General features: G+C 39.7%; 1 protein-coding gene across 4 annotated transcripts in view; it reads left to right on the top strand.

Annotated features, from left to right (window-relative positions):
- Positions 1-12,816, top strand: part of UGGT1 (UDP-glucose glycoprotein glucosyltransferase 1) — a 109,330-nt gene that overhangs the window by 78,598 nt on the left and 17,916 nt on the right. For all 4 annotated transcript variants that reach the window (XM_064382869.1, XM_064382870.1, XM_064382872.1 and 1 more), the window contains 7 exons: positions 4,599-4,701; positions 5,516-5,595; positions 6,801-6,990; positions 8,003-8,161; positions 8,980-9,065; positions 11,275-11,359; positions 12,268-12,356. In XM_064382869.1, coding sequence (XP_064238939.1) covers positions 4,599-4,701; positions 5,516-5,595; positions 6,801-6,990; positions 8,003-8,161; positions 8,980-9,065; positions 11,275-11,359; positions 12,268-12,356 — 792 coding nt within the window. The remainder of the gene's footprint in view (positions 1-4,598; positions 4,702-5,515; positions 5,596-6,800; positions 6,991-8,002; positions 8,162-8,979; positions 9,066-11,274; positions 11,360-12,267; positions 12,357-12,816) is intronic.

Below are 12,816 nucleotides of genomic sequence, written 5' to 3' on the forward strand. Positions count from 1 at the left end.
AGACTGTCTCAGAAAAAATAATAATAAAAAATAAATAAACAGATTATTAAAGTACTTATCTCATTCATCTTTTATTGAAAACTTTTTTCTTTTTAAAGACAGGGTTTCACTCTGTCACTTGGGCTAGAGTGCATTTGCGTGATATGAGCTCACTGCCTCCGCTGCTACCTGGGCTCAAGTAATCTTCCTACCTCAGCCTCCTGTGTAGAAGGGACAACAGGCGCTTACCACCATGCCTGGCTGATTTTTGTATTTTTTGTAGAGATGGGGTCTCACTATGTTGCCCAGGTGAGTTTTAAACTCCTAAGCCCAAGTGATTCACCTGCCTCAGCCTTCCAGGGTGCTGGGATTATAGGCGTGAGCCATGGTGCTTGGCCAAAAACTTTGTTTTTAAGTAAGTTTAGCATAATGAGGGAGTTTGCCTTCTCGTTCTTCACTTTTTTGTTTTGAAAACTTTATAACCTAGAAATAGCTGTAAGACTAATATAATGAGCACCTGAATATCCTTCACTTAGATTCGCCAGTTGTTGGTATGTCACATTTGCTTTATATTTGTCATCTGCGTGTGTGCGTGTGTATATGTGTGTGTGTCTGTGTAGTACTTTATAATAACTACTTGAGTAGTTTATTTATGTTCGTATATACACGGTCATATTTTTTCCTGCACCATTTGGAAATACATTGCAGACATCCTGACATCATGTGTCTGACATTTTCAGCATGTGTCTCCTGAGTGCTAGGACTTCTCTGCAGTACTGTTAGCTGACCTCAGAAATGTAACCTTGGTACGGTGATATTAAAACACAATTCCTATTCACATGTCTCTAGTATCTTCGTAATGACTTTTTAACAACCGTTTTTTGTATTTGTTTTGGTCCAGATTACATATTACAGAGTTGTGTCTCTTTGGTCTCTTTTCATCTGGAAGAGTTCTCTGCCATTTTTTTTTTGGTCTAGTCTTTTGTCTTTTATGATGACATTTTTTAAGAGTCCAGGCCAGTTGTCTTATGGAATGTCTCACGGTCTGAGTTGCTTCTTGATTAGATTTAATTGTTTCTAGAGAGAGCCCTGTACAGTAATGTACAGCCTTTGCCTTATATGGCAAGTATATATATACACTGATTGTGCCTCAAAATCCCTATGGAGGCTTTAAATATAGATGCCTGTGTCCTAGTCCTCTGTGATTCTGATCTGATTAGTCTGACATGGATTGGATTTTGGTTTAGTGGGCCTGTTTTTTCTTATGACCAATCTTTGTGGGGATCAGGTTTTCATGATCAGATTGATTGATGATTGTAGTGTAGGTCCTTTCTGTTTGCACTGGCTGTGTCTCCTAATTCTTCATGTCAGCAGTGGGTGAAGATTCTTAATGGCTCCTGCATAATCCTTGTTGAATTTGGCCATTGGCACCCAGAGTGCACCCATTTTCTCAACACTTTGTGAACTTTCAGGAAGTAACTCATTATCTAGTCACTAGCAGGAGGAAACCTTTCCTAATCAACCTGCCATCTTGTTTGCCCTTCTTGGCCAAGGTAGGGAGTCCTAAGCAAAGACCTCTCTTCCCTTTTTAGAAGTCTTTTTTTTCCATGAGTCTCCATGTTTTGTGTAATTAAAATACCTTAATTGTAAATTCTATTATGAGACAAATTATAATTATTAGAGAAATTTCTCTTATTGGAGTTGTGTCAGTTAAACGAGTATTTATTATATTTAAATCAGAAGTTTCTCATTTATGCTAGAAATAGAAAGGTCTCAACCATCCGTTATATGTACTCTTGCCCTCAAAGTGTGGTCCGTGGACCAGCAGCAAGACATTGCCTCGGGGCTTGTTGGAAATGCAGGCTTTGGATACACACCAGTCCTGAGGAATCAGCATCTGCATTTTAGCAAGTTGCTCCCAGGGGAGTCCCATGTGCGTTAATGCTAGTAAGCCTGGTATTCTTTGACATTTACTCTATGCACCCTACGCAAATGTGTATAATCTCCAAATCTTGTTCCTGTCTCTGTCACTTTTTAGTTTTATTTTGGTCTTTTCTCTGACCAATATAGTGAATATATTTAAACATGATGTTTTTAGCTCATATTGTTACCATTTCCACACAAATACTCCTCTTTCCTTGTTTTTTTTCTAGTTCCTTTTTCTCTTTTCTAGAGATGTGGGATGAGTAAAGGACCTCACAGTGTCAGTTTCTGGGAGTGCCTGTTGCTGATCACCTAGAACACGGCTGGCTCAGAACGTGAACATGTCATGTGAAACTCTATGCCAAACCTGATGTGGGCAGGCATGATCAGATGTTACACTCTTGTGTATGGTCCTGTTTGAAATGCTCTCTCTCTGGTTCCCTTGGGAGCATTTGTAGAATGCTATTTTCTAATGAACTTTTTCTTCTAGAATTTTAGAATAGCAGAGGTACAAATTAGGTCAGTGGCTCTCAAAATTTGGCTTTTACTTAGAGAGCTTGTTAAAATGCAGATTGCTGGACCCGTCCCAGAGTTTCTGATTCGGTAAGTCTGGGTTGGATCCTGACTTGCTTCTCACAAATGCCCAGGGGAAGCTGATGCCACTGCTCTGGAGCCACACTTTGAGAACAGTTGTATTAGAGTAACAGAAGTTTTGTTGTATGAGAAGGATCATCATTGGCACGGGATTCAATCTGAAATTGTTAATAATACCAGAGATTGAAAGCACCTACCTCAACACAGTCACAAAGCTGTTCTGATGATTACTTCCAAAGCAGTTAAAATGTGAAGTAACCTTCATGAGCATGTAAATTGTTGCCAGTTTTCTTGGCTATGCTGTTTTGTGGTATTCTTTTGTATTCATCCCACTTAGGTAAATGTTGTTTGGTAAAAAAAAAAAAAAAAAAAAAAAAATAGTGGTTAGTATAGTAACCACATTATAGTATTGTTCAGTGCAAACAACATATTATGGTTTAAACAGTTAATGGTTTTTGAAAATTGGGTATAGTTTTAAATTCTTTAAAGTTGAGTCCTTTTAAAAGTACATCAGAGGTCCCTGCTCCTTTTAAGACACCTAAGTCGGTATGACTTCACAGGGAGTACATGCAACAAGAAGTTACCATGTAGTTAAGAAGAGACAAGGAAGCTGGGTATAATGGTTCACGCCTGTAATCCCAGCATGTTGGGAAGCCAAGGCAAGTGGATCGCTTGAGGCCAAGAGTTCAAGACCAGCCTGGCCAACATGGCAAAACACCGTCTCTGATAACAACATACAAATTAGCTGGGCACGGTGGCATGCACATGTAATCCCAGCTACTTTGGTGGCTGGGGCAGGAGGATTGCTTGAGCCAGGAGGTGAAGGTTGCAGTGAGCTGAGATCACACCACTTCACTCCCAGCCTGGGTGAATGGATGAGACTGTCTTAAAAAAAAAAAAAAAAAAAAAGACAAGGGCCAGGTGCGGTGGCTTATGCCAGCGCTTTGGGAAGCGAGAGCAGGAGGGTCACTTAAGGCCAGGAGTTTGAGACTAGCCTGGTCAGTATAGTGAGACCCCCATCTCTACAAAAAAATTAATTAGCCCGGCATGGTGGCATGTGTCTGTAGTCCTAGCTACTTAGGAGGCTAAGTTGAGAAGATCATTTGAACCCAGAAGTTAGAGGCTTCAGTGAACCATGATCATGCCACTGCACTCCGGCCTGGACTGGAGTGAGGCCATGTCTCTAAAAAAGTAAATAAGAAAAAGAACAGGCAAAATATCTATAACTTAATACTGATGAAGGATGTGGTGAAATTTATTTTTTGGCCTTGTAAATTTGTTTAGTTCTTCAGGAAATGTGATTGGCAATACTTACTAGCCACAAAAGTATTTGTATCCTTTGATTCCATAATTTCATGTCTGATATTTTCTTGACTCTAAAGAAATTTCCAAACGTGGAGAAAGTTGGATATACAAATTGTTTACAGGTTGAAAGCCATCTGTATGTCCAGCAGTAAAGAAGAGCTGGAGTAAACTCTGACAGATGCATTTGGTAAATGGCATATTATTTCTTATTCAGGATGCTTCCTGTGTAACAACATGTGAAAATCTTTATGCTACAGTAGTCGGAGAAGGAAGGAAATTGTTAATCTGTATCTTCAACTAATGTTTATACAGGTATCTAGAAAGGATTACGTAGAGATGCAGCTAAGTGAACTGGGATAGTGAATATTTTGTGATTATATTTTTCCTTTTTCTCTGTTTTGCAGGTTTTCTGGAATGTTTTTCTTATTTTTTTAAAAAATTAATTTATTCCTTTTCTCTTTGTACTCTTCTTGCTAAGAATTAAAAATTGGCTTAAGGTTCAATAACAATCAGAAGCTAACTTCAGTAGCTTTTCGCAGTTTTTGGTTAAATACAATTTCAAACTGTTTTTCCTCTCTTTACATGGACCTTTCAATCCATTTCAGATCCATTATTAAGGTTTTGCAATCTTTGGAATGGACAGAATTATATAGTTGGCCACTGTCATAGTCTAGTCATTCTAGATCTACAGTTCTTTGAAATGCCAAGAAGGTTGAAGGTTATATTGTACAAAAAAGAAAAAAACCTTTTGTTTCCTGTGTCCTCCAGGTTAATGTTTTATCCTTTTGATCTTTCAGTACAATTAAACTGAGGCCGAAGGAAGGGGAGACGTACTTTGATGTTGTGGCTGTCGTTGACCCTGTCACCAGAGACGCACAGAGACTTGCTCCCTTGCTCTTGGTAGGAACGCCGTGCAGGCAGTGTATGTCACCTTTGTCTGAAGTTGTCACGAGCTCTGAAATTTGCTGAGAGCTTCGTTTTCCTTGAGTTATCTTCAACAGGCACTGGACAATGCTGTGGGGTTCCAGGGCAGAGCAGTTTTCACAAAGATTGGCAGTGGCTCTGAAACAACTTCACAGCCCTAGAAAGTTGGTGCAAGTGTGGTTGGCTGCCTCATGTAATAAAAAAAAGTGATTAACATTTTCATTCAGAGTAAAACGTCCTGGAATTAAGTTATGCTATATTTTAATTTATAATGACAAAGAGGTAAATTAAGTACGTTTTGGTGTTTGTTCTTTTTTATAACTACCATGGATTTTTTGTCTTGACATGTCTTTTAGACATGTATAACATGTTACAATTTTAGGACATTTAAAAGAGCTCTGACGAAGACACAGCCACTCCAGCATTCATTGCCGAATAAATCCCTGACCTTTTTTGTGAATATTGGTGTCTCTGTTTTTTCATCCTCTGGCATGTGGTCACTATGAGGCCTGTAGTTTTTCTATGATCTGCCTGCTGCTTCTCCACAGGAACTGCCTTCATGTGAAGAGCAGTGAGCTGCAGCAGCCTACCTCCCATTATTTTGGCTGTGTCCTATGTATGTGTGATTTAGATTTTGCAGTAGAGTTGTCATTTCCAGAAGTTTCTCCAGTGCAGACTCTGTGGCTGTTATTATCTTTATATCTTTTCTTGAGGTATTAATATCAGTGTCAAGTAACACATTTCTGAAGAAAAAAATTCTAAATATTTTGTCATCTGGTTTTCCTTTTAGGTTTTGGCTCAGCTGATAAACATGAATCTGAGAGTATTTATGAACTGCCAATCTAAACTTTCTGACATGCCTTTAAAAAGGTAAAACATGCTATGTAAGAAAACAGTTGAAGAAATGGTGCTAAATCCAAGTTCTGTTACATGCTGCATGTTAGTGGATCAGATGGGTTTATAGGTGGACATCATTTGAAATGGTTTCAATTGTTTGAAATGGTCATTTACTAAATGTTCATTTTTGTCAAATTTCACTCTAATCAGAAGTTCTAAAAACAGTGTGTTTAGAGCATTTAGGTAGCATTAACCCAGCCTATTTGTATTTGTGCCTTTTCTTTTTTTTTCCCCCGAGATGGAGTCTTGCTCTGTCGCCCAGGCTGGAATGCGGTGGCATGATCTTGGCTCACTGCAGCCTCTGCCTCCTCAGTAGCTGGGATTACAGGCATACACTACCATGCCCAGCTAATTTTTGTATTTTTAGTAGACTCAGTGTTTTGCCATGTTGACCAGGATGGTCTCAAACTCTTGGCCTCAAGTGATTCACCTGCCTCACCTCCCAAAGTGCTACGTTTACAGGTGTGAGCCATCACGCCTGGCCTCATTTGTGCTTTTCATCTTAAAAGAAGAATATTCATTTCAACTTGGAATATACATGTTAGAAGAAGCTTGTTTAGCTATATATTGTCACGAGTTTTTGGAATGGTCATTTCTGAAAAAAGTGATAGAAAAAGCCGTTAGTGTTGTGGCTATGGGGAATTTCTAACTTATCAATGTGCTGTGTTTTATAGGTTAGCTTCTAAGTGGATTGAAACAGCATTTACAAGTAACCAAAGGGTTCTGAGCTTCCATCATTATTCTTTTGTTTTTGTTTTTGTTTGTTTTGTTTTGTTTCATCATTATTCTTGTGTAGGAGAAATGTTTAGATTATTAGTGTTTTCAGGACTAGCCTGAGAACTCAATCAGCATTTAGGAATTGGTTTTAAAGAGAAAAATTAATCCTCCCTCAAGGGAAGAAAATGCCCAGGACCTAATTGTGACCCCGACAGCAGCCATCCGAGTGAAGTAGTGGCCTCCTCCTTAGCGCTGTCCTTGTTTGCCTTCTCTTGCATCTGCAGCAACCACAGGCGGCATCATTAGGTCAAAAGATGATTTTGGAAACACTTTTCCCAATCTGGAAGGATACTTCTCCACATCTTACTTGTTTTAACCAGTTGTTTACCTGTGTGGGGGCTTATACACTCAAGTACTGTTGCCACATTGAAAAAAACTAACACTTTCCTTTTCAATTTCAGCTTTTACCGTTATGTCTTAGAACCAGAGATTTCTTTTACTTCGGACAATAGCTTTGCTAAGGGTCCAATAGCAAAATTTTTGGATATGCCTCAGTCTCCACTATTCACTCTGAATTTGAACACGCCTGAGAGCTGGATGGTAGAATCTGTCAGAACACCATATGATCTTGATAATATTTATTTAGAAGAGGTAAGAATATCATTGCTTCCAAATCTAATCATGTATAATACAACAGATTGAATTATAGTCTAGGTGGGCCTCTGAGACATTAGTGTCCAGGTATGATATATTTTTTAAAATAACAGATTTATTCACATGGAATTCATATACCATAAAATTTGCCCCTTTAAAATGTACAGTTCAGAGTTTTTAGTGTATTCACAGAGTGTTGCAGCCATCACCACTATGTAATTTTAGAATGTTTTCATCATCCCCAGCAAAAGCCCCATACTCATTAGCTGTCATTCTCCATTCCCCCCAGCCTCTCAAAACTGCTAGTCTACTTTCTGTCTGTATGGATTTGCCTATTCTTTTTGTCTAAATAGAATCATGTAGTCTTTTGTAACTGGCTTCTTTCACGTATCAAATTGTTTTCAAGATTCATCCATGTTGTAGTATGTATCAGTGCTTCATTCTTTTTAACTTGTCAGATGGTATTTCATTTGTGGACATACCACATTTTATTTATCGTTTCACAAATGGACATTTGGATTGTTTTTACTCTTTGGCTATTATGAATAATGCTGCTGTGAACACTGTGTGCAAGTTTTTCTACTGATACGTGACTGCAGGATGTCTGCATTTATTTAGGTCTTTTTTTCAACAACATTTAGTGTCTTATCCTCATTCATATTTTTTGAATAACTTCCTTATGTTTTTTTCTCCTTTCTCTTTCCAACCCAGTGTTTTTAATTGTATGCAGTCATTAACCACAACCATAGCCAAGATGCAGAACATTTCCGTTACCCCCAGAAGTTCTTTTGTACCCATTTGCAGACAGTACACTCCTCTTGCCCTGGTTTTAGGCAACAGCTAATCTGCTTTCTGTCATTATAGTTTCGTCTTTTCTTGAATTTCTTAATATGTGATTGTATATTATGTAAATCTTTTTTGCCTGCTTCCTTTACTTTGCATAATGCATTTCATATTTATTCATGTTGTCGCTGAGTGCCTTCAAGTGATTGGATTTTTGGTATTGCAGGTGGACAGTGTAGTGGCTGCTGAGTATGAGCTGGAGTACCTGTTACTAGAAGGTCATTGCTACGACATCACCACAGGCCAACCTCCACGGGGACTGCAGTTTACTTTAGGAACTTCAGCCAACCCGGTCATTGTGGACACCATTGTTATGGCCAATCTGGTAAATAATCCATTCACCAGATAGTGATATTGTAGTTATGTTAATTTGGGCACTATAATTTATGATGGAGCAATTAGCATTCTTAACCGTAGAGTGAGATTAAAATTGATTATGGGCTGAATTTGGTCAATACAGAAATCATTAGTTCAGCTAAATTTGTAGGTTAGAATTACATGCAAGAAAAATCATGCTGGTGGAATACTCAGCTATAACTGAATTGTCCTCTCAAAATAGATTGTTCATGAGCTGACAGCCTTTGGAAGTGCGATGCTTATTCATGCATCACACGTTGATCCTTTCCTGAAGCACAGCTAAAGAGCAGACGATTTATTGGCGTGACTGGCCTTTATTGGAGTAGTTTTTCTTTGTTGTTGTTTTTGAGGTGGACTCCCAGACTGGAGTGCAGTGGTGTGATCTTGGCTCACTGCAACCTCTGCCTCCTGGGTTCAAGTGATTCTCCTGCCTCAGCCTCCTGAGTAGCTGGGATTACAGGTGCACACCATCATACCAGCTAATTTTTGTTCCTTTTTAGTAGAGATGGGGTTTCACCATGTTAACCAGGCTGGTCTCAAATTCCTGACCTCAAGTGATCCACTCACCATGGCCTCCCAAAGTGCTGGGATTACAGGCATGAGCTACTGCAAACTGGCCTGTGCTAGAGTTTTTAATGTGTAGTTTTGGTTTAAGAGTTGCATTGATTTCTTTAGTATCTTACAATATAGGTGATTGATATTTCAGAAATAGAAGTAACTATTTCTCAGAAATAGCATTTTGGTGTTTTGAAGAGAGCTAACATTGGACTTTTCTTCTTTTCCTAGGGCTACTTTCAGCTGAAAGCCAACCCAGGAGCTTGGATCCTCAGACTTAGGAAGGGACGCTCTGAAGATATTTATAGAATCTACAGGTAGGAGTAAGTGCTGCAGGTACATTTTCCCAGAACCTTTAGAAATGAGCACTAGCTCTAATTGAATACTACCCTGGCAGTTAACCAGGCAACATGAATTTAATTTGCAGTTGTGTGTGTAATGAAACAATGGTTTTTCCAGGAAATTAAACATGGAAGAATTGTTAGAATAGAATTGGATAATAAGAGGTATAGATGCTAATGAGTATAGTGAGGCTTTATTCTTTAACTATTCCTTTGTGCTAACAATATCCCAGAATCAGATCATTCTATTACTGTGATGCAGCTCATAGATAGGCAGATGAGAAACTTGAAGGAAGGAGAAAAGAAAGGAAGAACAGCCAAACTTTTCTGCCCAGAGAGAATATGTGTTGACCCTGAGTAATTGGCAAATGCACAGTACAAATAAGCTTTGGTCTTCAAGCCGTGCTGTTAGTGCAGGTCCTCCTTGATCTCTGGTGGTACAGTAGTACTCCTAAAACATTCCCTCTACAGCCAGGTTTTGCCTTAACGTTTACTGCACAGATTTATTAGTTTAAAAAAATTATGTTGGCCTGTCATGATGACTCACACCTGTAATCCCAGCACTTTGGGAGGCCAAGGCGTGCGGATCACAAGATCAGAAGTTTAAGACCAGCCTAGCCAAGATTATGAAACCCCATCTCTACTAAAACTACAAAAATTAGTCAGCACGGTGGCAGGCACCTGTAATCCCAGCTACTCAGGACGCTGAGGCAGGAGAATTGCTTGAACCTGGGTAGCAGAGGTTGCAGTGAGCCAAGATCGTGCCGCTGCACTCCAGCCTGGATGACACAGTGAGACTCCTTAGTCTCAAAAAAAAAATAAATGTTGCCTTTAAAAAAGTTTGGTATCAGTTCTGCTTAACACAATTTAAATTAGTTTTAAGCTGTGTGAAAAGACTTCCTGCTAATTTGTTTAGGGGATGATGTCCATTAGAGTACATTTGAAGCACCCTGTAGTATGTCCTTGCCTTAGCTCCATAGTGACACATGTGAAACAGTGGATTAGTGCCTGGTTCTTACCCAGGAAATAGAAGAATTCTGTATTATAATAACATCATTGTAAAAAGTAGAAGTTCTTCCAAATAACATCATCTTCAGATAGGGTTTTAAAAAATTTTGGATGCACCTCCAAATTCCTTCTCTTTTGGGTGCCCTGGCTCTTGCCAGCTCTCCCCTTCCCAGCAGTGTGGTGCCCCCTCTTCCTGGCTGTTCAGGGCTCCCCCAGCAGAATGTTACTTTGCCTGAGAACTCTACTCTCTGCTAGATGACAGCAAATGCAGTGAATTCCTATTATAATTATGACTTTCTTCACTTTGCTGGAAATTTTTGGCATTGCTGTTGATTAGTAGGGAAACATTAATTTTTCTTCCTCTGTTCCTGTCTGCCTGCAAATAGAGTTTTTTATAGTTCTTCTTGTAGCGTACAGACATCAGGTTGAGTACAGGGCCTGTTCTTGACTGATTGTTGCCTCCAGGCAGAAAGAGATTCCTTTACAACACTATTCCAGTTAAAGAGTAGTGGCTCAGCATGATGGCTCACGCCTGTAATCCCAACACTGGGAGGCCAAGACGGGTGGATCACTTGGGGTCAGGAGTTTGAGACCAGCCTAGCCAATATGGTGAAACCCTGTCTCTGCTAAAATACAAAAATTAGCCAGGCGTGGTGGTGGGCATCTGTAAACTCAGCTATTTGAAGGTTGAAGCAGGAAAATCACTTGAATCTGGGAGGCAGAGGTTGCATTGAGCCAAGATTGCACCACTTCACTCGAACCTGGGCGACAGAGCGAGACTCTGTCTCAAAAAAAAAAAAAAAAGTGGAAGCAGTGCAGTTCAAGTTGAGAGGGGCCTGTTCCCCCTGCACTCAAAGACACTATGCTTGGCTCAGAGCTTGTGAATACAGGTGGTTGTTTAGTACTCACCATGTGGTTGCCACACATAGATGCCTCTCACTGTGTGATGGGTAATTTGAAGGAGGACTCATGAAGGAGGTTTGGGCACGCACCCTGTATAAAGAGAGAAGATTTCAACATATTCTTCTGTGCAGCTTGAAGGAGCTTAAGGAGCAAGAAGATAGTTTGATCTGGAAAACTCCTTTATGAGAAAGATGATGGACTCAGATGCTCTGAGAACATTTGCTGCCTTTTGAGAATTGTGCCTTGTAATATCTGTCTTTCTTTTCTTGCAAAGCCATGATGGCACCGATTCTCCCCCTGACGCTGATGAGGTGGTTATCGTCCTCAACAACTTCAAAAGCAAAATTATTAAAGTGAAGGTGAGTTTGGTAAAAGTAGTGGTATTCTGTTATTAGATAGCTGTCATGTAAAAATATGTATCTTGGAACCAGCCCAAGAGTCTCTTTGGAATTTGCTGTGGCAATTGTAGGGATATTGCTTTAAGGCAAAATGTCTTCGTAAATGTGAGTTTGTGGCTTTACTCAACTGAAAGCTTGTACCTTTTGGGTGATCTCAGTGAGCAGAACATGTCCCATTTTATATAAAATGTTCTCATAGATGCTATATTGTTTATATGGCCACAAAATGGCAATGAAAATTTTCAACAGTGATAATAAAATGATAGTCCTATTTAATTTCTTCTGACTTCTACTTTCCATTCTCAGAATTTTGAAGTTCTTAGTGCCTTAAATTCAAGTACAGTATATTCTGGAATAAGTAATCATTACACACAGTGAAACCTAAAATAGGCCATGCATTGTTGAGCAGAAAAACGGTTCCAGTGCTGCCAAGAAGCAACCCCTGTTTGTGCTAGTGAATCCTGAAAACTGGTCATAACGTGAAATACCTCCCTCCCAACAGCTAGAGCCCCAGCAGCCACACTCTTCCCTGGAACTAGCTGTTGGTCATTGAATCATGCTTCTGGTTTCACTCAGACTGTATTTTTTGCACAGTTGAATTTGCAGTTCTTTGCCTATGTTGCAAGCTGAAAATGGGGCTGGTCTAATTAAAAGAGGTTGCTCTCGCCTCACATAAGGGTGTGATGTGAATGGCCTGATGAAGATACTTCTAATGAATCCTTCTAGACTCTGAGTGAGGTTGTGCCTGTTTGTGAGAGAATTGATTAATAATTTTCTATTAATGGCAGGCTCACAGTGTACATCCAGTGAGAGGCAGTTTTATGCCTGTGAGACATACTGGGAGTAAGGTTTCTCACATTCGATTGCAGGTTCAGAAGAAGGCAGACATGGTAAACGAAGATTTGCTGAGTGATGGAACGAATGAGAATGAATCTGGATTTTGGGATTCCTTCAAATGGTAAATTGACATTATAAAGAGTTACGGTTCTAAGAAAAACTGAGATAGAAGGACTACCTATCCCTCCTTTTTGCATCTCTTGATCCTGTCTGGGCCTTTCACATTCTACTTTGTGCAGCTACATCTCGCACTTAAATTTGACGTAGATGGGTATTTTACACTTGATGAACCCAAAAGAGGTTCTCCTAATGCAGCAGTTACTTCTGCTCCGTACTTTGCGACTCTCACTGCCTGTGCTGGCTCTTTGGAAATTTGACTGCTCCTTGTTCAATTTATCTCCTGTTGTATAAGTTGCATTCTGGTTCAGTCTCTTCCTAAAGCGACACTATTGGGGAGTGAATATTCTTTTTGTTTTCCCCATAGGTTGGTTTTGTCGGTCTTATGCTCTCTCTAGGATGTGAGGGAAGCTTCATAACCACTCCTGCTGCAGCTTATCTGCTAGGGAAGGATGGGAAGCGCC

This window comes from Aotus nancymaae, unplaced genomic scaffold (genome assembly GCF_030222135.1).
Source record: "Aotus nancymaae isolate 86718 unplaced genomic scaffold, 86718_ANA_hifiasm-v0.15.2.pri h1tg000029l, whole genome shotgun sequence".
Taxonomy (NCBI): domain Eukaryota; kingdom Metazoa; phylum Chordata; class Mammalia; order Primates; family Aotidae; genus Aotus; species Aotus nancymaae.